This window comes from Dipodomys merriami, unplaced genomic scaffold (genome assembly GCF_024711535.1).
Source record: "Dipodomys merriami isolate MVZ:Mamm:240054 unplaced genomic scaffold, mDipMer1.0.p SCAF_192, whole genome shotgun sequence".
Taxonomy (NCBI): domain Eukaryota; kingdom Metazoa; phylum Chordata; class Mammalia; order Rodentia; family Heteromyidae; genus Dipodomys; species Dipodomys merriami.
In genome coordinates, this window is record NW_027203293.1 from 2142210 (window position 1) to 2163682 (window position 21473).

Consider the following 21473-nt stretch of genomic DNA (forward strand, 5'->3'; position numbering starts at 1 on the left):
AAGAATAGACTCTTGAGTTGTGCCAAAGAAATTGATATGGAGGTGTTATGGCATGTGTTTTTAAAGAGTAAAACACTCACGTGGGGCGGAAGGTCACACTTGACTTTCCATTATTGGAGAATTGGGGAGCTGGAGAGGGATGGGAAGAAGAAGAGAGAGGAGGAAGGATGACTGAATATGAAGAGTCAGGACAACTACTGTCATTAAAGACTTAAAAAATAGGGATGAGAAGCCAGGAGCCGGAGGGCTCATGCCTGTAATCCTAGCTACTCAGGAGGCTGAGATCTGAGGATCGCAGTTCAAAACCAGCCTGGGCAGGAAAATCTGTGAGACTCTTATCTCCAATTAACCACCAGAAAACCAGATGTGACACTGTGGTTCAAGTGGGAGAGTGTTTGCCCAGGCCCAGAGTTCAAGCCCCATGACTGACAAAAAAAGAAAAAGGAAAAAGAAAATAGGCATGAGAAAGAAGTCGTTTTTGCATCAGCAGACTTGATGGTTTTTTTTTTTAATAGAGGAACCAAGAATATCCAAGTCTCTTGTAGGAGGGAGTGATATGCAATCGCCAGTGGCCACCTGTGTACTATTTCCACTACCAAGCCATTGCCTGAGAGCCCCACCATACTGTCTCTACTTGTCCTTGAAGAAGGACATCTGCACAGTACACAATTCAGGCCCTCTCCTGGCAGTCCACCCTCCCGTGGAAGTAAATGGAAAAATACCTCTTGCCTCCACAAACATGGCTTTCCCAGGCTTTCTTTGTGCATGTGTACTACAGCTATACATGGAAACACTGCATCTGTGCCCACACAGATACTGCCTTAATAAATATACTTGCAGGTACATACACACAGAGAGAAATGTGTATCCTTCACTCAACATTTATGATTTTGCTATTTGAAGCAATTGTCAGTGATGAGGAATACTGACAAGAAAGGCTAGGTCTTGAGGGCAGACTCTTCCCTTATGGGTCTCACCCCTTCATGGAAGGGGTAGTTGGGTGAGTGCTCTAGGCTCTCCCTGTGTGTTGAGATGCAACTTCCCTAGGCCCCTCCCTCCACCACTGTTGCCTTCCATTTCCAGGATAGTGATGGGGGCTTCCTGCACCTAGAGTCAAACAAAACAGATGAGGGAGAGGAGAGGTTGGGAAAGGAGCAGAGAGAGACACTGAGAGGGCAGAAGCATCAAGGCCTGCATGGAGAAGCACCTGCAGGCTGGGGAGTGAACAGTACTGTGGTCAGGAGATGGGAAGAGAATGAGTGGCACAGAGGGGCACCTGGATCAGCAAGGCTGAGATTCATTGAATAGGGAGAAGGAGAGCAACTGATATCTTTATGCAGGTATGGATCAAATAGTCCTTTACTTCTTGAATGATATAGTCATGAACAAATAGTCCTTCTGCTACAGAACAGACCTTTCTTCTGTGATAAGTCATGGCAGTACAGTTTATTAGACTAAAGGTGAGATTCACCGAACAAAAAGATTAAAAAATGCCCTACTAAGAAAACCTTAAGCTAGGGAAACACGGTGTTTTTAAAAGTCCTTTCATGTGTTATGTTAATAGACAGTCTGGCTATTACTGTGGTGTACATTTAAGGTATATAATATATAAAACATACTATCTATAGACACATGCATCTATCTATCTATCTATCTATCTATCTATCTATCTATCTATCTATCTATCTATCTATCTATCTTTCTATCATCTATCTTGCCCAAATACTCCTATTAGAACTATCTGTGAGGCACCCTTAAAGAGGATTAGTTAATTTTTTCCATTAATTTGATCGATGTTATCATGAACCAGAGAACCTTGGATCTATAGCCATCTGCCTGTGGATCCTCAGTTCACTGTCCCTTAGCTTTTTCACTTAAGGCTGGTGATCTACTACTTGAACCACACCTCCACTTCCTGTTTTTTGGTGATTAATTGGAGATAAGAGTCTATGGACTTTCTTTCCCTAGCTATCTTAGTCTCTAGAATAGAAACATTAGAGGCATGAGATACTGGCACCCAGTGCTTGTTTGAGTTTAAAGCTACCCTGGAAAGCCTAAATACTTTCACTTTAATATGCACAGATGGCCAGGAAGAACCAGTGTACAGAATCCACACACATTGGTGGGATATATGATTGTTCTTTTCTTTCCAGTTTTAAGTACCTGTTTCCCACCGTAAGTCCTTCCTATGAAGCAGGAAAAAGCCCAGCAGAGATGTTGTCAAGGAGCTGCCAGGCCACCTCACCTATTCCTTTACTACCTGTCTCTAGAGGTCTGCTCCTAGCCAAGACAGGATCAAATGCTAATTACAGCTTTCCTAAACCTCCTGGTAGCTCATTACTCTGGGGCCTTTTGAGAGAGAAGAGTGTTTTCTAGGAAAAGAAGCAAAGCGTCCTCTCTCATTAGGTCCAGATACGGTGTCAGTCATTCAGACATGTTCTTTCTCAGGGAGGACATGTACTGTAGCCTTGCGGCGTGTTCCAATGTCAGGCAAACCCATCATTCATGAGTGATCGTTAGCAGAACATCATTTAGCTGATGGCAACTTGCAAACACTGCAGGGTTTAAATTAATAGCAATCCAAGTAGGAAACGAAATCGTTTCTTATTCTTAAGAACCACTTTTATATGTTTTATGCCTTCTAATCTTATTATTCAAAAATAATGACCAAGATTCTTCTTCTTTACTTTTCTTTCTTTCTTTCTTTCTTTCTTTCTTTCTTTCTTTCTTTCTTTCTTTCTTTCTTTCTTTCTTTCTTTCTTTCTTTCTTTCTTTCTTTCTTTCTTCCTCCCTCTCTCTCTCTCTCTCTTTTTGGCCAGCCCTTCAAGCTTCTTAAAATCTCAAATTGGTTTCAACAAGACTCATTAGAATGATGTGCTCCATCTGTTTTCCTTCACTGGAAGTTTTATAAAATGCAACCTCAGATAAATCAGAGCTAATAAGTGGATATATACTTAACAGATATACTTGCTTCTTCTTTCACTGTTGTTTTCTTTAAATGTTTCAGTTAAAAGGTACAAAGGAGTTGGTGGAGACCAATGGCCACAGCCACGAGGACACAAATGTATGTACCAGGAACCTGGTGTTTCCTCTTCTCATTGGGTTTAGGGTGAACTGTGGGATATTTATGTTATAAATAAAATGCTGCTTTTCAGTCTTTTAAGATTATTATACAGGCTGTGCTAAAAAAAAAAATGTGGTAGATAGCTCCGCTATTGTTAGCTTAGTTTAGCAAATGTCAAGTTAAATGTCCTTGAGCTAATCCCTACCTTCAAAAGTTTCTGATCTCAATGCATTTTCTTGAGCCCTTTATATTTCCAAAGCTAAGTAAATGCAATGAGACCCCGGTAAATAAGTTGTATATTGCATGTATATTTAACTTTGCCTGCCAAGGAAGGTGATAATTAAGTGATTGACATGCTGAAGAGATCTCTGAGTTGCTCACTTGCACAAAAACTTGTCCAAGGAAGTACTTCTCTTCTGTTTCTGACCCTACACAGTAGCAGGATGCATCTTCCTTCTTGATGATGGTGAGCAGATCCCAATGAGCTCTCTGCTTCCTCTCTCACTGTCTCTTAAATATTCATTTGCCAAGCAAGAGATAAGTATTCTCTTTGTCTTGTAAGCTCAACAGTCTTAGACAGAGTATTATTCCTTGTGTAGAGCATTGTCTATCCCTATGTCCAATGGTGTTGGTTTTGCCTTTACTTAAATCTCTCTGAGATCTCTGTGTACCTGATTACTTTTATCACAGGAAATGCTTACTAAGTGGTTCTTTTTATGTAGCACAGAGTCAGATGTGATGATGAATGCCTGATTAAACACATCTAGGAGAAATTACATATTTCACATTCATCTTTATTTTAATTATATATTTCAGACAGCCTAATAATCCAAGTGCCCAGAATATCCTGTTTTCTAGTTATTTGGGCCCACCCAAATAATATTTCACATAGGATACTTACCTTCCTGTGATCCTGGTATTCTGCTAAGTTGTAAAGGGTAAAGGGTAGGGATTTTGGAAAAGCGGGAGGCATGTCATCTACTCTTTTTTTTTTTTTTTTTTTTTTTTTTTGGGTCCGGTCATGGGGCCTGAACTCTGGGCCTGGGCGCTGTCCCTCAGCTCTTCAGCTCAAGGCTAGCACTCTACCACTTGAGCCACAGCACCACTTCCGGCTTTTTTCTTTTTGCTTATGTGGTGCTGAGGAATCGAACCCAGGGCCTTGAGCATGCAAGGCAAGTGCTCTACCACTGAGCCACCTTCCCAGCCCCCATGTCATCTACTCTTAAGGAACTGATACTTAAGGAAAATTTGGTGATAGAGTGTGGCATGTTCAAAAGGGTGGAACAGTTGGGATGGGATACAGTTTGAAGTGCTGCTTATAAACAGTGTCTGCTTTATAAGTTACTTCACTTCTCTGTGCTTCATTTTCCTATTTCCCTTAAAAACCTATCATGATATTGTAATTGTTATTATAGCTTTATTGTGAGTAATCAAGAAAAAAAAAGCTTCCTGGATCTGTGGGATTTGGCTGGACTTTGATGGATGTGTAGGACAGGGAACTGGAAGAAGGGACTCTCACAGTGCTATCCCCATTGGCAATATTGTGACATGAACAGTTCATTACCTTCATTCTTACTCCCAGACCCTTCTTCAGGTTCCTGTACTCCAGGGACCCAGTGCTGACACCTTTGGAATCAAAACTTTCATATCCACTCCACTCTGGGCCAGTCCCTCTGCAAAAGGAAGTTGCTGTCTAATTAAATAAGCCAGACAGAGCAGCATGGGGTCTCAATTTCCCACCCTTGTTAAAAGGAATTATACTGCCTGCCTTCCTTCCTTCCTTCCTTCCTTCCTTCCTTTCTTCCTTAAGGGTTCATGTGAGAAGCAGATGAGATAATGGATAATGGATTGGAATTGTAAGGTTCTGAGTAAGAAGTTGTTCTGGTGCTGATTGGATTAAAGTAGATGATAATGATATAGATGATGATGATGATGATGATGATGATGATGATGATGTGTGTGTGTGTGTGTGTGTGTGTGTGTGTGTGTGTGTGTGTGTGTGTAAAGAGAGCCTGATATGACATCTAGCCATTAGGCCCTTAGTTGAAAAACATTGAAGTCATCTATTATTAAACAGGAAAAAAAAAAAAACTAAAGAAAGATCAGCATTGAAGCCTTTAATCCCTTGTGGAGGAAAGATTTTTATATTTTTAAACCTTTGTAGGATCTACAAGGTAGGCTTTTTTAATCAGCTCAAAGAAATGACCAGAGATGGTCATTTTCTGCCGGGGAAGAAGAGGTAGCCATGACACCTTGGCTGAGGGCGACTGAGAATGTTTGGAAAGGACATGGCCTGCTAGCCCCTCCCTCCCCCTCTCCCTTCACTGCTGGTGGCCACCTCCCCACTGGGCAGAAGCTAGCCTAATTTTAAGTCTCTGACTTGTTTGCCAGGGCTTTGCCAGTAGGTGAGTTAGTCATCTGTCTGTCTTTGATGTCTGCAATTTTGGCTTCTTTTGTCTGTGCTTCGGTGAGAGTAATGTGAAAGCAAAGATTTTTTTTTTTAATTGTTATTTGGGCCAGGCATTAGAAGCTGTAATAAAATAGTTTGTGAAGATGGGTTTAAAAAAAAAACCATCTATAATGCAATCTCCATCTCTTCTGAAGTGGCCACCAGAGCTACCAAGGTTGAAAGAAACATGGCTTGCAAACCAGAATGAGAGAGTTAAGTCGAATTTAATTGGGCACATGGTCCTTGTGAACTTCACCTTCCATGTTAATAAGAGTGTTAAGGGCTGGATAGAGATACTTAGCCTAGAGGAGATACTCAACAGGTACAAATTTCACTCTTAAACACTGGTATGTTACATACCAGGCAGGACTTTGGCAGGATGTTTGTTTGTTTTAGTTTACATTTTTGTGCTGGTACTGGGGCTTGACCTCAGGGCCTCGGTGCTGTCCTTTAGCTCCTTTGCTCAAGGTCGATGTTCTAGCATGTGGACCATAGCTCCATTTTTTTTTTTTTTTTTTTTTTTTGCTTTTTGGTAGTTAAGAGATTCACAGACTTTCCTGCTCAAGCTAGATTCAAACTTCAATACTAGATGTCTGCCTCCTAAGTAGCTAAGATTACTGCCATGAGTTACCAGTGCTTAGCAGCAGGATGAATTTTAATGTGGCTCAGGAGGAATAAGCCTGGGGCCCAAGGCTATTGATAAGTCAGGATGTTTTTCACTATAATTACACACATCTGGGTAGAAATTTTATACATTATTACTTATTGATAATTACGGTATAGCAACCAGTATTGACATAAGTGGATATTCTTAGTGGATCTACAGATACTTAAAAAAAAGTCCATTAATAACTTACATTTGAAGTTTGCACATTACAGAAAAGAATACAAAATAAAGAAAATAATTTAGTATCTCATTTCTGAGAGATAACTACTATTAATATCCCATTTTAGTTTTCTCTACTGTGTACATCATCAGAGGAAAGAACCTGTAAGGAAATGAGTAAGAATTAGTACATTGTCTCATTTGTTCATTTTTGGTATCTCACTATAAGTTAAATACTTTTCAGACTACCAACAATTCCTCAAAGATATGACACAGTGACTGTATAATGTAGGTTGAATAACTGAGTATATACCTATATTTTGCTATGACAAATAATACTGTAATTAACACTATTAAACTTTACTTGCATTTCTCATATCTGTTTCTGGGGGTTCTGTGTATTATATGCAGAGTCCTAAAGTCTGTAGAGAGCTTCGGACTTCTGGCAGGCTCCAGTCAGCCAGACTGGTCTGTTAACAGATATGTTGGTCTTGTGATTTTATCTTATGCCATAGTCTCTAGTCAACCTGTTGATGGTATGTGACTATTACCTTTTTATAGGTTTTGTATTTTACTGAGCACCAACATATTCTGGCTAACCCCTCGTCTGGCATTCCTGCACTCCCCAAACAGACATCTTGTCCCGCATAGCAGGAGATTCTTCATTAGATCATGCCCAGGAGAAAAGTTTTCTGAAGGCTAAAACCACGAATAGCCCCAAATCGAGGCCAACCTGGTCTCTGAGAGGAATTAGACAATTTGGTCTCACACTTGCTGATTTTCTGTACTTTCATCCCTGTATTCGAACTGGGTTAAAAACAGATGGGCAGTTCTACTTTTGACATGGACTTAAGTTCAAAATGAGCCTTTATCCCATTCCCTTTAGAGATTTAAGTTCTTCCAAATTTCTTTTTTTCCTAGAAAGCAAAACTATAAATTTCCTTTGGATCCCCATCTCTAAACTATTTCCAACACCTAGAACTGCCAACTAGCTAATATAAAACAAATTAGAAAATAAGATGATCCAGCTTCATATCACATCTTTTTTTAAAAAATAGTTCTCTCCAGTAGCATCACTACCTGTGATTCCAGTGGGTGTATTAGTGTTCAGGGGGAGGGAAGCAGGAGGGATTGAAGGAATGCAGGAGCAGATGAGGATTGACACAAAGTGGGAGCTGAAGCTACCAGTGTGGAGAACAATGTTTGGTCTAAGAGGCTTCCCTGCGCATCTCCCCTTCTGGCTTTGTTTCACTCATAGAGAAGCTGCCACCCCCTTGCTCACCCCTAGTTGTCCAATTTCCTACCCCAGGGTTAAAGATGTGTGCAATCTGTAAAATGGTTTACTGGCCAATACACGGTCAAACAGAACACCCTTCTAACCAACAATAAAACAAACACACAAAAGAAAAAAGATTTCTCAGTTTTTCATGTGGTCTCCCTAAGAAGGTAAATCCTTGGAGCTGTCTTTAAATCTGTCAGGGTAAAAACATTAGGAGAGCATGCAAGAGATACTGTGGGAAGAACATTCTTCAAGTTTCTTGAGAAAGCTATTGTTAGCCATATATTTTAATGATGTCTATGCAAGAGCCCAAGCAGAAGCTCAGTCCTCTCCCCAGTTAGGGTGTGGCTTACATCCTTCAGACAAGTAAAGCACCAGTTAAGAACCCCATCGTGGGTAATAAACAAGGCTACGATGGGCAGGCAATTTCACCATGCTGTGTTCAAAAAGGGAAAGAATACCTCAGGTCCCATTGTGTCTTCCTATATCAATTTGAGCCCTGGTTTTAGAGTATCCCAAATCTTAAAATGAGAGGTGAATAGACAAGACAGAGACAGTAGTTTTCCCCCTTTCCAGTCCCAACCTATGGGCTATCCCAAGGTCCCAGCAAAGGACTTGGACAGCAGGCTTCCTGTATGACATCAAAGGTGCCCCATCTTTTTACTTTTCTCCTCACAGCCTGCCCCCAACCATCTCTTGCTGTCCCTTCTATGTGTTTCCATGTAGCTTGCCTTCCCCCTTTTACCCTTTTATAGTCTTTGAAGGAGGCAGCAGATTAGAGTATTCAGAACAGATCTGAGCACTAAGTTCCTTTAGCCCTGCCTGGCTCTACTTCCTGTCCTGGTGCTCCTAAGAAATTTACTGAACTCCTACTCTTCTAAAACAAAAATATGAATCACATTATCTCCAAGAGTTATTGCTGCATAATGCTGACATGATCATAGATATCAGGAATTTGATACCAGCTTTGCACACCAGGCACCAGCTAGGTTCTGGAAATTCATTTAGTGAGTAATTAAGATGTGGTCCCTGGCCCCTGTGGAGCCAACTTCCTGTTCTCATACATTTAACAAGCTTGCTTGTCCCACTACCTTCTCATCAATACTGCTATGGGAATGAGGGTCTCCAGGTAAGTATGCAAGCACAGCCTCTACTAGAAGGACTGACTCCATGGTGCCTGAAGGGAGCCAGTAGGAGTGGGATGTGAAGAGTAGCACACAGAGAACTCTTAAGACCCCCAGCATGTAATCAGTAACCATTGTGTTACTGTGGTACTTGTCTCCCTTCAAGGAGAGATGGACCCAAGTCTGTTGATCCCTAGAGTCATATTTGCCCCATAGAAGCCTGAAATTGAGAATGTAGGTATTCACAGACTAACATTCCCTTCACCACGCATGCATTTCCTCACATAGGAAATGCTCATATACATAACTGGCCTGTCCTTCTATTCAGTTCTTATGCTATCCCTGATTTCCTCCTAATGATGCTTGCTTCTCTTCTCCCCTAACCTGCCCATGAAGCTGGCCTCACCGAACTGTTTTACCATGTTTCCTGTTCTCAGTTAACCATGTGTGCTACCATTTGGTGAGAAGTAATTCCACCTGAAAAAACCTCACTCACATCCCACCCCACTGGAGAATGTTATTGTCTAGGGGAAACCTTGTGGGTGTACAGTTGCTCCTGGCTTGTGCAGAAATCCAAGGATGAATAAGACAGGGGACTAGTATTGAGGATGGGTGCAGCCAGCTCACGGGGGAAGGACGGAATCCTTGCTTCCAGTCAGTGCTCCAGGGACATTTCCTTCCCAGGCACCTCACCGTCAAATGACAGTGTGTGACTACCAGAGGACGGCAAGAGTCTAGAACTAAGACTGGAATTTTGCCATAAGGACAGAAGTCAGTGGTACCTGCTGGTCCAAGAGTGTTCTGGAACTTGTCATGGAATTAGTACATGTTTAATGCCACTCTCAGGCTGAGTTTAAGTGAACATACTTTCTTCTCCCAAACCAGATTAGAGAAAAACAGGGAAGGTAATGTGAATTTAGTTCTGTGTGATATGATCATGCAAACATATGGACATATGTCTAGATAAAGCCATGATGAACAAAGCTATCCATTTTGAAGACAGAATGTACTTCCCCTAAAAGTTTATGGTCATTCTACCTGATATAAAAGCAGGTACAACCAATTAGAATGGGAGGCTGTAGTTTCAGAGGTAGGGCATATAAATACATTTATCTGAAAAAAATGCTACTTTCTTTTGGGAGAAAACTTGGAAGTTCAGAAAAACAAAGAAAAAAATCATATAGAATTTTGCTCCAAAAAAATAATTTTGTTCCCCCCAAAATGAGTGTTTCCACTTCATAATATTTTCTCTATTGTATGTATTTCTCAATATGTATATATATACATTTTTACCAGATTGATAGCATATTTTGTAGACAATTTTAGCCACCCGCACCTATTTTTGGCATAAATTATGAGGGTATGGCTCACATGGCAAAACATCTGCCCCGCAAGTGTGAGACCCTGACTTCAAACCTGATAACACTAAAATTGAAATTTAAAACAAAGAGAAAAATAGGTAAGGAAAAAAAAGACAAAATGAAGCAATGAAAAAGCTAAACTAAATCATGAACATTTTCCAGTGTTATTAAACATGTTGTCTTAGTATGATTTTTAATCATTTCCTGATATTTCATGCAATAGATATAATCTATTTTACCACCTCTTTTATGGGCCTCAAAATATTTGTTTTTGCTGTCATGGGTAGTGTTCAATGAATGTACTATAAGAACATATTGTTTAATTCATCTATCATTAAGTACTTTGTAATTAGAGAAGTTTTGTGATTGGTCAGGATTTAGAGATGTAGAGAGCTCACTGATTCTTTGAGATGATTAAACCTCAGCCCCACATGAAACAGGTAGACCATAATAATGTCTGAGTCTTACCTCATAGAGAGCATGCTGAGTTCATCCATGGGACAAGGAAATCACTCTGAAGCACATTTTCACTTTAAAGAGAAAGGCAAATCCTATACACTTCATAAATCATTTAGAAAAACAATACTTAGATATGCTATTTGGGTCTTATGCTGTGCACTACATGTCAGTCTTCTTTACAGCCTAAGGCTTGTAGCACTTGTGCTCTGTGTGATTCCCAGGCTAAGGGTAATGGAATCAGGCTAACATCTCTGCTACCCCCCAGAGAGAGGGATCCATTAAAAGAACAAAATGAGTTCTATCCCGTCCCAATAGAAAATTAAGTTTTTGTTCCTAACTGTGGTGAAGATATTACATGAAATGCCTACATTATTAGCAAGAGCTGCAGATACACAGACAGAGCCATGACTTTGATGCAAGTGGTACCATTCTAAAGCCACAGGAAACCAAGGTTGCTCCATCACAGCACTCCTGCCTCACCTGGGAGACAGCCTACCCCTGCCTGACATCCTGAACACAAAAGGAACATTCAGCATTACTTGTGGACAAAGCCAGGAGCCCAAAAGGGGCAGCATCGTGATCTAGTGGTCTCATGAGACCGTGGAGGAGAGGCAGGGGTCACCTTTACCTCAGTGCCTTCAATCCACACTGTGGCTGCATTAGGACCAGTTGTCTGTGAAGAGCCAGGGGCAAGGTATACATGTGAAATGCACTATTGCTTAGTTCTCGGTAGTGAGTTCCATAATTCCTTGGCATCTGCTAGCCACCATAACTTTGAGATGAACCTGCCATGCTGGGGTCAGCCTGGGAGGGAGGCATCGTCCTTGGTGCTGGTGTGCCATGTGGACTCGGGTTCAGCACTGCTGCGCTCTCCTGGATGGCTCTGTAATATCACAAGCACCAGCCATTCTCTATTTCTCAACTCACTCTTCATCCTCAGACCTCATCCATCATATTGCCACATAATTCCCTGGCTGGTGGCATTTGTCTGAGGGAATGTGTAGGAAGATGACAAAGTAAAAATGGAGGTGTGAAAGTAAAAAGAAAAAGGGGAGAAGAGCAGGAAAGATGGGCCAGAAAGAGTCCCTTGTTCCATGACTCTCTGCTGCCTACTTTTCAACCTCTCTAAATCAACGTTGGCAGCCCATAAAGCTTCCACCGTCATATGACGCCCCCCTGCCAACTCCAGGAGTGAAATCTGCTTTCATCATAAATGTGCTTGGTGGCCACACGGGCATCCACACTTCCGAGAAAGCTGCACCAAAAATAAAGCTCATGAATCCAAAGCAAAAAGCTCAAATGTTAGTCTGGAAATAAAAATACCAGTGGAAGAAACTACACAACTTAGTCTTGGAAATAAATTCCTTTAAATTGCTCACCACCAAATGAAGAACATCTCAATGCTTCAGCCTCAACACTCTTTCCAGATCAGACAGAGATCACCCCTCCTCGTGCTGTAGCCAGGCCTTAGCCAAGGAGTAAGTTCATGGCCACCAGCTGAAGCTTCATCAGTCCTCCCTCCTGAGATCTTTGGGGGTGGGGGAGCAGCCAACTGAGGGCCAAATTGGACATTCTGATCAAACCTTTAAGAAGGTTGTAATCCTTCTACCTGTGGCTCCAAAACTAACGCATGGTAGATAACTCTATACATCAGTAAATTGCATTCCAGTGGGAATCTCCTGGGGGAGGTACATACCTAACACAGGCAGAACAAAAGTGGAATTCAGAAGGAACACTGGTAAGCAAAGGAGATCCACAGACTTTGTTACACTGTCTACAGAAACAGTAAAGAATTTCCTGAAAATGTGTAATACTTAGGGATACAGGAACGTTGGTCCTTGCCCAGCACCTGGACAGCAGCACCCTGTTACCACATGAGTCCCTGGGAAGCTTACTGTTTAGCCCCTTACTCATTTCTGAGAACGGTAGCTATTCTCAAAAGCGCTGAAGTTTCTCCTGAAAAGATTCACCAGCCTTGGAACACAGATGGATTTTTTTTTCACCCAAGAAAAATTTTCTGTTTATTTAAGTTTTTTTCCCCTTTATCCCTGAAAAATCCTCTAGGCTTCAGCCTTCCTAAGCTCTAAAATTGTCCTGGTGGGGAGATTTGTCGACTCATATACAGTATCACATAATTTCTATTATGCCAGCTTCCCCGTGAGATTACAGTGTGGCTTTCTCTGTCTGGATAATTTCCAGACTGCTTAGTGTATGCTGATGAGCTACTTATGTTTAGAGACTTACAGAATTTAACTTGCAAAGGCAATTCCTTACCATGCCAACTTTGAGAACAGTGGCGTGAAGCTGTAAGAAAGGCTACAAGTGCAAAAGCCCTAGTGTCCACCAGGTATAATTCATCTCTCCACATGCCACACACACACACACATCATTCTTGCACACTCAGTTCACAAGGTGTAATTCTGTGGTCTCCATATACCATACCACACATACACATTATTCATAACCATTTTATATGAAAATATTCAAATTGATTTCCTTGGTAAAAACAGAATAACTTTTGGCTTGCTATAGTAATTAAGAGTTGGTTTCAGATCCTGCACAAATTGGCATTAGCCCACAGGTCAAATTTAGCTAGGTGAAGCATCCATTAAAAATTCTAAATGATTAGATTTTTTTATTGATAATCCAGCTTCCTCTATCTATCATGTCATCCTTTTTGCCTACAATGCAAATTTCACCTATTTTTTTTTTAAAGCCTAGCTCAATTCTCATGGCTTGGGGCCTTCCCCTGGGATTGGGCCAAATCAATTACCATTTTCCCCAGATTCCCAAGGTATGTGAGAACATCTCAAACATTTTGAGTAGGTCAGAAATGACAGGTTTATCCTCAAATGAAGTATAAGTGCCTCAAAGCAGGGAACTGTGTGTATCCCTTATAGAAGTACCATTGTAAAGAGTCTATGTAAGCACAAGTATTTGTAATGCTTATGGATTGATGAAGGTACTGACAGCATTCCAGCAGCCTCAAATGCTGCTTTGAAATTATTGGATCTGGTTAGATGAGAGAGAGGAAATGCTTCTTTCTGTGTATTATCTGAGGAAAAAAACAAGTATCTGTAGATGCCTTGTAGACTGTAAACATTAGAATTGAGATAGTAAGGATTACTTAGTCCAGTTTCATAATTTCTTTTCTTGCTTAATTGTTATATGTGTTTGAGCCTTACATTCTCTAGGAAATGCTTTTCAACCTTTAGGAAGTCACAGAACCAGAGATCCTTTCAAAGCACAGAGTTCTGGGACCTAGGAAATTGCATTTCTATTAAGTGCCACAGTAGTTAGTGTTGGCAGTCTATGAAGCACACTTTGAGTATCAGTGCCGCCTACCTTGCACTGAGGCTAGCCTGGGTACCACGCTGGGCTGACACAGCACCAGTGGCCTTGCCTGGTCAAAGCTGATGGCATCTGTGTTTGGACATATTTTACCTGCTGGGCCATCTTCTTAACTTCTACAATCTGAGAGTAGGATTTTCTAATATTCAGCTCTCTATCTTTTTATCTAACACAAAGCCTATTGTTATACTAGCTGTCCAGTAAATATTTGAAGAATGGCAAGAGCCAAAGTTTAGTAAGTTCTAATCAGATTAAGCCAAACTGAGGTGACCAAATGTCTAAATAATACTTCAGTACTATTCAGTGCTATTTACCTCCAAAAGAAAACACATAGTAATTCCCAACCAGTGGTCTGCTTAAAAAATATCACAGCTGGTAATCCTACTTCCTCAGGAGGCTGACATCTGAGGATTGAAGTTCAAAGCTAGCCTGGGCAGGAAAGTCTTAAAGACTTTTATCTCCAATAAACTACTCAGAAAAAGCAAGAAGTGGTGCTGTGGCTCAAGTGGTAGAGTGCTAGCCTTGAGCCAAAAAAAACTCAGGGACAGAATTCCTGAACATAAATATCTTTAATTTCCCCATTTAATTTAAATATAACCTTTTGTCTTCTTCCTTTTCATTTGATGCCCTTAAATCAATATCACATCTGGGAGAGGTTGGGAGAGATCAGTGAGAATTATGAAAAGATTGGCATTGATCAGGATACATAAACTGACATATTGAATTATGCAGCTACTTAACGATACATTTTTTTTAAAAATTCATCACATCCATTTGGAGAATGTGAAAAAGACTGACGGATACACACCTACCTTCTGTGCCTCCCACACCCACCTTTGGTCAGGGCCAGTCAAGTCTGTGGGACTGAGTGCAGAAGAGCCCATTCGGACACACCACAGTCAAGCTGTGAGAAAATGGCATGCGACAGACAAAAAGGAAAAAGAAAAGGGTGGAGTGTACTAATGGATCTGGAACCTGCTTGCCTGGGCCTGATCTTGGCAAGACTCCTTACCAGGTGTGAAAACTTAAGGATGCTCCTTTAGTACCTAGTCTGTGCCTCCCTTTGTCCATCTGTAAATTGGTGTCAATGAGAGCACCAGCACCTGTCTGTCATCTATGATGATTATTTGCTTTGCATTGTGTTGCTTTATGTTATTCAAAGTACGTGAAATTGTCCATAGACCGTATTTGTTCATAGATCAAGTTGTTCATAAATCATATAGCAGCTATCCAGAACACTCCATTCTTGAGTGTTTCCCATGCATGACATATGCCACAAGGCAGCGAGGAGAGAGAATTCAATTTTGGAGTCTTGGGAATGGGGTCAAATTAATGTTTGCTGTGATCTCACAGTATGCCAGGCAGACATAGTGAAATTTGATTTACTTTTATAATAATTAAATGGCTTTCTTTCCCATTTATCAGATTGCATCCCATCTATTTTCATGACCTAATTTACTACCATAAAGGTCAAAGAAAACCTTCTAAATTTTAATATTATCATTAGTAATGTAAACTCAGCAGGTGAAAATTATGATAGCAGTGCTTTGTAGCAGAGAAAAATAAGAAATGTCATACTGAGAAATGAACTGGGAAAATAGCATGCCAAGAGCGCCATAATACAATTAATCTTTACTAGCAATGGAGTCAGTATCATGTAAGATAAATCAAACCGACTAATTCTGGTTGCACATACATACATTTTTAAAAACTATTTCACTTTAGTTTCTTCTGTTTGCTGCTCCATTTTTATTGGTGAAAGAGATTTTTCATGTCAGTGCCTTTTAAGGCTATGAAACGTGAGGATCTGTGTAGATACAGCAGTGTGGATTACATTGTTTTATGTAGCAGAATGAACAGATACTTTTGAGATGGAATTTTTTTATAATGTCTATGGTCTATGGTTGGTATATTGTAAAATTAAAAACAAGATGCTACCCTATAGTTTAAATTATAAAGGCATTAATGGGATACAAAAGATTTTTCTTCTCATTTTGAGAACATTTTTATTTAACATGACTGGCACAGAACTATACCAAAAGAAAGTCATTTAATTACCAGCTTGAGACCACCATTTAAGCCTGGTGTGAACTGTGATAGCTGTAATTAAGCTCTGACCCAAGCAGCAGTAATGCTCATAGTATCTAATGAGAAACATTAAGAAATCAAAATTATTCATTCAAAGTCTCTGTTCTTAATGTGGAATATGCTCCTTCTGGAACATATGTGTAGAATAATAACATTTTAAAAATAGGAACCAAGGAAAAAAGTGTATATATGCACACACATACATGTATACACATGTATCTACTATACCTTGGTAGAGGATTTTATACAAACAATATGAGGTAAATATTTGAATATGAATCTTTATACCTATATATTGAAGTTAATTTTCAACCTCTAATTTGAAAGATTTTTATATGTATATGTGTATGTATGGAAAACCCTAATAACAATTATTATTAAGAATTAAGATAAATCAAAGATATATCTTGTGTCTTATATTTTAAAAAGGAAAAGAAAAGTTTATAAGCTTATAGTTTGATCTCCATGATAAAAGTTAAAATATAAATTTAAGTCTCTGAAAGCATTAATCATAGATACAACATAAAATTTAGCATCTTTAGTTCCTTTAGTCTTAAAGAGTAAATCAGTTTTGTTACTTTAAAATGATAGAACAGGTCCAAAAGCATTTAAATTGCTCAGAATGATTGCCTTGTGCTTTCCACTCTCCACTTCGTGGATTTTATAGACCACTTCAGGCCAAGGATACTGACCAGTCTTCTGAAGACTTGTCAGTGAGCCCCATAAATTTTATCCTTTCTATGTATATGGTATCACATTTATTTAGTATAATTCAACAAATATTGCAGAGGCTCTGAGATTTATAATTTTCACAAAAAATGTCAGTTGCAGCTATGTGGAAAGCACTGCAAGGTACTGAGCGTGCTGTGGTAAAGAAAACCAAGTATGGGTTGAGTGAGCACTGGAAGCCCCAATGGGGCCACTGTAAATGGATACTACTTCTTATAGGACAGCAGGTCTGTACTGGGACCTTTAAGGGGAGATGGCCCCTTAAAGAGATGGCCCTGGAGGGAACAACGCCACTCATATGTTCTCCCAATCTCATTTCACACATCCCACTGCCTTTTTAAATCCAGGCGCCAGTAGGTGAGGAGGCTGATATCTGAGCATCGCAGTTCAAAGCCAGCCCAGGCAGGAAAGTCTGTGAGACTCTCATCTCCAATAAAACCACTCAGAAAAACAGAAGTGGCACTGTGGCTCAAGTGGTAGAGCTCTAGCCTTGAGCTGAAGAGCTGAGGGACAGTGCCCAGGCCCAGAGTTCAGGCTCCACGACCAACCAAAAAAAAAAGACCTTAGCCCAACATTTCTAAATGTAGAGCCAGTACCTCTGTCTGATTCTTTTCAGTGTCTGATTCTAATCTTATTATTCTGCTAGCCATCCAGCCTAGATTTGTTTGTTCATTCTTTTTCTCTTTCTTCTTTTCTTTCTCTTTGTGTGTCTTTTCTTTGTTTCTCTTTCTCTCTCTTTTTTCTTTATTTTTTTTTGTGCCAGTACTGGAATTTGAACTCAGGTCTTACACTCTTGACTCAGATTTTTCACTCATGACTGGTACTCTACCACTAGAGCCATACTTTTGGTTCTGGCTTTTTTCGGGCTAATTTGAATAAGAGTTTCAAAGGTTCTGTTTCCCTGGGCTGACTCCAAACTGTGATTCTCAGATCTCAGCCTCCTGTGTAGTTAGGATTACAGATGTAACAAGCACCCAGCTGACTCATGTCCATTTTAAATCATTGATCTTTGTTCTGATTCCCACATGGAATCTATCCATTCTTCCATTCTTCTGTATTTCCCTTTCTCTCTCCCCATTCTATAGGTTCTTCTGTATTACAACATGCTTAGGATATAGCCCATTACCCATGTGGCCTGAACTTGTTCTTTCAGAGTGTAGCTTTGACCACATGCTTCTGTTACCCACATCTTACAAACAGTGGAAAGAGGTGTGTACTTCTGCAACCCCAGGATTCTGCCTTTGCAATCTCTTACTGTTTGACAATTATAAGTCACATTGGTATATAGGAAGTCTATCACTGACACATAACAGCAGCCAGGCCTTGCTGGCACTGCTCCCCAAGTAGGGCACTGGGTTATCTCCTGCTTCTCCCCTGTTATACCATGACTGTACAGGAACTACTGTTCCCTGGGCCTGCCTGGAGATGCCACTGGCTCCTGAGTGAGCTAAGATTATGGGCAGCCTTTGAAGAGGGCCGGTCCCAGGGCTCTTCAGGCATTCACCATCATTCCAGAGATGGTTGACAAAGATAATAACTGGCACTAGGGCCAAGGAGGACATTCATGAAAGACAATAACAGTTGTCCAGACTCTGGAATGAATAAGCATTGGTTCAGCTACTAAGCTGTTTCATACTGCTCATGTGATATTTGGCTTGCTTTCCTCATCCACAAAATGGGAATGAACAAGCCTGACCTCATAAGTGCTGATGAGGATCAGACAAACTCTACTTATAACACTCTTATAACACTTATAACACTCCCAATTAGCTGATGCAAGAATTTAGCAAACAAATACAAAAAAAGATCAACTAAGTGCAAGTCCACTAGGAAAATGCTGACAACCACACTGTCTTTCTTGAAAGGGTCCTTTTGTAAATGGCTTGTAATCAGTCCTCAGCTACTTTAATCTTTGCAACTGGAAATTTTAGAGAACACTGTTGTTGCCTTTTGTCTGGGAATGTAACATACATGCTCCGGTTCCAGCAATTGAACCACAGCAAGTGGAACATTGCAGAGTGAAATGCGGCCTCCTTGGGATGAAATCATGGTGTCTCATAGCTGAGGGCATGAGCCCAAGCAACTGCTTTCAAATTCTCTCCCTCACACTGATGCCTGCTGGGCCTCCGAGAGAGACTTGGCCTTGTGAAGATCCTGAGTATCAAAGGCTGCTTGACAAAGGTACACGGGTGGCCAAAACCCACAATCCTCCAGACAGGCAGTGCCAAGAGTCAGAATCTGGCTAGGTTAGCGAGATGTTGGGATTTCTAAACACACAGAAAGTTCCAGAGGTTCTGCTCACTCTGAACCAGAAGAAATTCCAAGGTCTCGTCATTGTTTTGTCATCAAGCCTTTTTCCACCCACTTGTTGATATGCAGTTTTTCTCCCCCTGCTTCATCTTTCCTCTCTAATTCTTTTTTCAAAAATATTGTTATGGTCTTTAGTTGTATAAAGGTATTGACATTCAACAAAGAAGTTTATGAACACTGTGTAGTCTCACCCAATCCTCCTTACCCCCACCCATACCTCCCTTCACTTTTCTTAATTTTGTAGGATATTTATTGAATTCTATTTTGCCATTTAGCAAAGCAGTTTATGTATACAGCGCATCTTAATCTATGTCACCTCTTCACCATCCTCTCTGATATTTCCTGGCACCAGAAATACAGGATGGGATCATAATATCTGTACAGAGTTGGCTGTGTAGTTCTGAAGGGATGCTCCAAGGCAGGGCAAAGGGCAAAGAGCAGGCAAGGGATTTTGGAGCAGGAAGACACTGTAGAGATTGTCTGTTTTGAATCTCTCTTTTACAAAGAGAAAATTTAAACAAGGGTACACACCAGGTCACTGGTAATTGGAACCAGAGCCATCTGCCAAATCCATCTTTTTTGCACAACTTCAGGTCATTATTTGGAAGTCATTCCTTCATTTATCAGCTACTGGATGCCCACTACATGCTAGTCGCTGGCTCAAAAAGGGAAATGTGAGGAGTATTTCCATTCTCCTTCCTCCCCCAAACCAGAGTACTAATCCTGTGAAAAATAGCTTATAGGTTACTGGAGACTGGCAAATCTTTCAGTGGATTACTTTTGGTACTTTGCAAAAATAACTGGTTGGCATTTTGACCATTGTCTACAGGGCGCCTGATTTCATCATGTCTTTTGTTTATAAATGAAGGAAGTCTTACAATAGGGACCAAGATTAGAGTATCAGAGGAAGTAAAGAATATATGAACAAACAGAAAACAAAACAAGGCCAGGGGACAAGTAAGACAGAGAAGAAGGTGAGCCTTGTGGAGTCCTATTGATTGATGTGTCGTAGGCAGCACAGTGAATCCTTACCACATAGAACTTCCTGCTTGTCCCATTCACCTTGCACAAGCAGCTCTGGAGGCCACTGGCCCTGGGAGAGCCATAAGAAAATCACATGACAACTTCCTTGATAGGGTAAGACTAATTAGGGATGTCACACAGTTGGGGGGGTTTTTTGGTTGTTGTTGTTTTGCCAGTCATAGGTTTGAATTCAGGGCCTGGGCACTGTTCCTGAGCTTCTTTTGCTCAAGGCTAGCCCTCTACCACTTGAGCCGCACCACCACTTCTGGCTTTTTCTGTTTATGTGGTTCTTACGAATTGAACCCAGGGCTTCATGCATATTGGAAAGCACTCTACCACTAAGCCACATTCCCAAGCCCTATGCAGTGTTTTATTTAATGAAATATTCAACTTCTGTCACCACTTACAGATAGCTCCTCAAAATGATAGCTACATACTATTGGTTTCCTTTTATTTTTTTTTTAAAGAAAACAGTATAACAAAATTGCCACCAAAAACTTAAAAAAGAGAAAATACCTACTATTCAAACACAAACCAGTTATCATTTTTGCATGCTCATTTTTCTTTGATTTCAGTCAAGATCTGTCACAGGATTCTGGCATGCATTCACAGGCCCAAGTATATGTATTAAAGACATATTTTGTATCCAGACAGCCCTATAAATAATAAAAGTGGACAATGAAGATACCACCATGTTTTCTAGAAAGGTGTAGTTTTCATATTTGGACCTCAGAGCCACCCTTGAAGGCAGATAGAGTGTATTATTCATGTTTTACATAAGAAAGTTAAGGTTTAATGCTCTGCCTAAAATTTTCCTATGTGGATATAATGGTGACAGAATTAGAACAGAGCTTCAATCAGCCATGAGGCCTGGCTCACTTAGTTATACATGTTAACTGCACTGAAGGAGCAGTGTTCTTGTTGGGGGAACACACTCAGGTGGAAGTCAGATCTCTTCAAACGCATAAATAATCAGTTCTCACTTCTGTGACAGAGAAAGGTTATGCAGGTGAGAAAGGTTTGCCAGAGGCCTGAATCAAGTGCTTCTAGAGGATATGGGCATTTACCTATGTGTAAAAGTTTAAGAAATATTTGTCTTTGGTTGGTCCCCAGTGATTCATGTCTGTAATCTTAACTACTCAGGAGGCTTAGATCTGAGGACTGTGATATGAAGCCAGCCAGACAGGAAAGTTCATGAGATTCTTTTATCCAGTTAACCAGTATGAAGCTGAATGTGGAGCTATGGCTCAAGAGGTAGAATGCTAGCCTTAAGCAAAAAAAAGCTAAGGGATACTATCTAGGTTTAGAGTTCAAGCCCTGCTACTTGCACACACACACACACACACACACACACACACACACACACACACACACACACACACACACACACACACACACACACACACACAC

At 40.5% G+C, this 21473-nt stretch overlaps 1 protein-coding gene across 12 annotated transcripts in view; it reads left to right on the plus strand.

The window, feature by feature from the left end:
- LOC138831335 (ecto-NOX disulfide-thiol exchanger 1) overlaps nucleotides 1-21473 on the plus strand; it is a 542641-nt gene that overhangs the window by 482800 nt on the left and 38368 nt on the right. For 11 of the 12 annotated variants that reach the window (XM_070028467.1, XM_070028455.1, XM_070028465.1 and 8 more), the window contains one exon: nucleotides 3008-3064. The exons of the other annotated variant lie outside the window; for it this stretch is intronic. In XM_070028467.1, the coding sequence (XP_069884568.1) occupies nucleotides 3008-3064 (57 nt within the window). The remainder of the gene's footprint in view (nucleotides 1-3007; nucleotides 3065-21473) is intronic. 12 annotated transcript variants of the gene reach the window in all.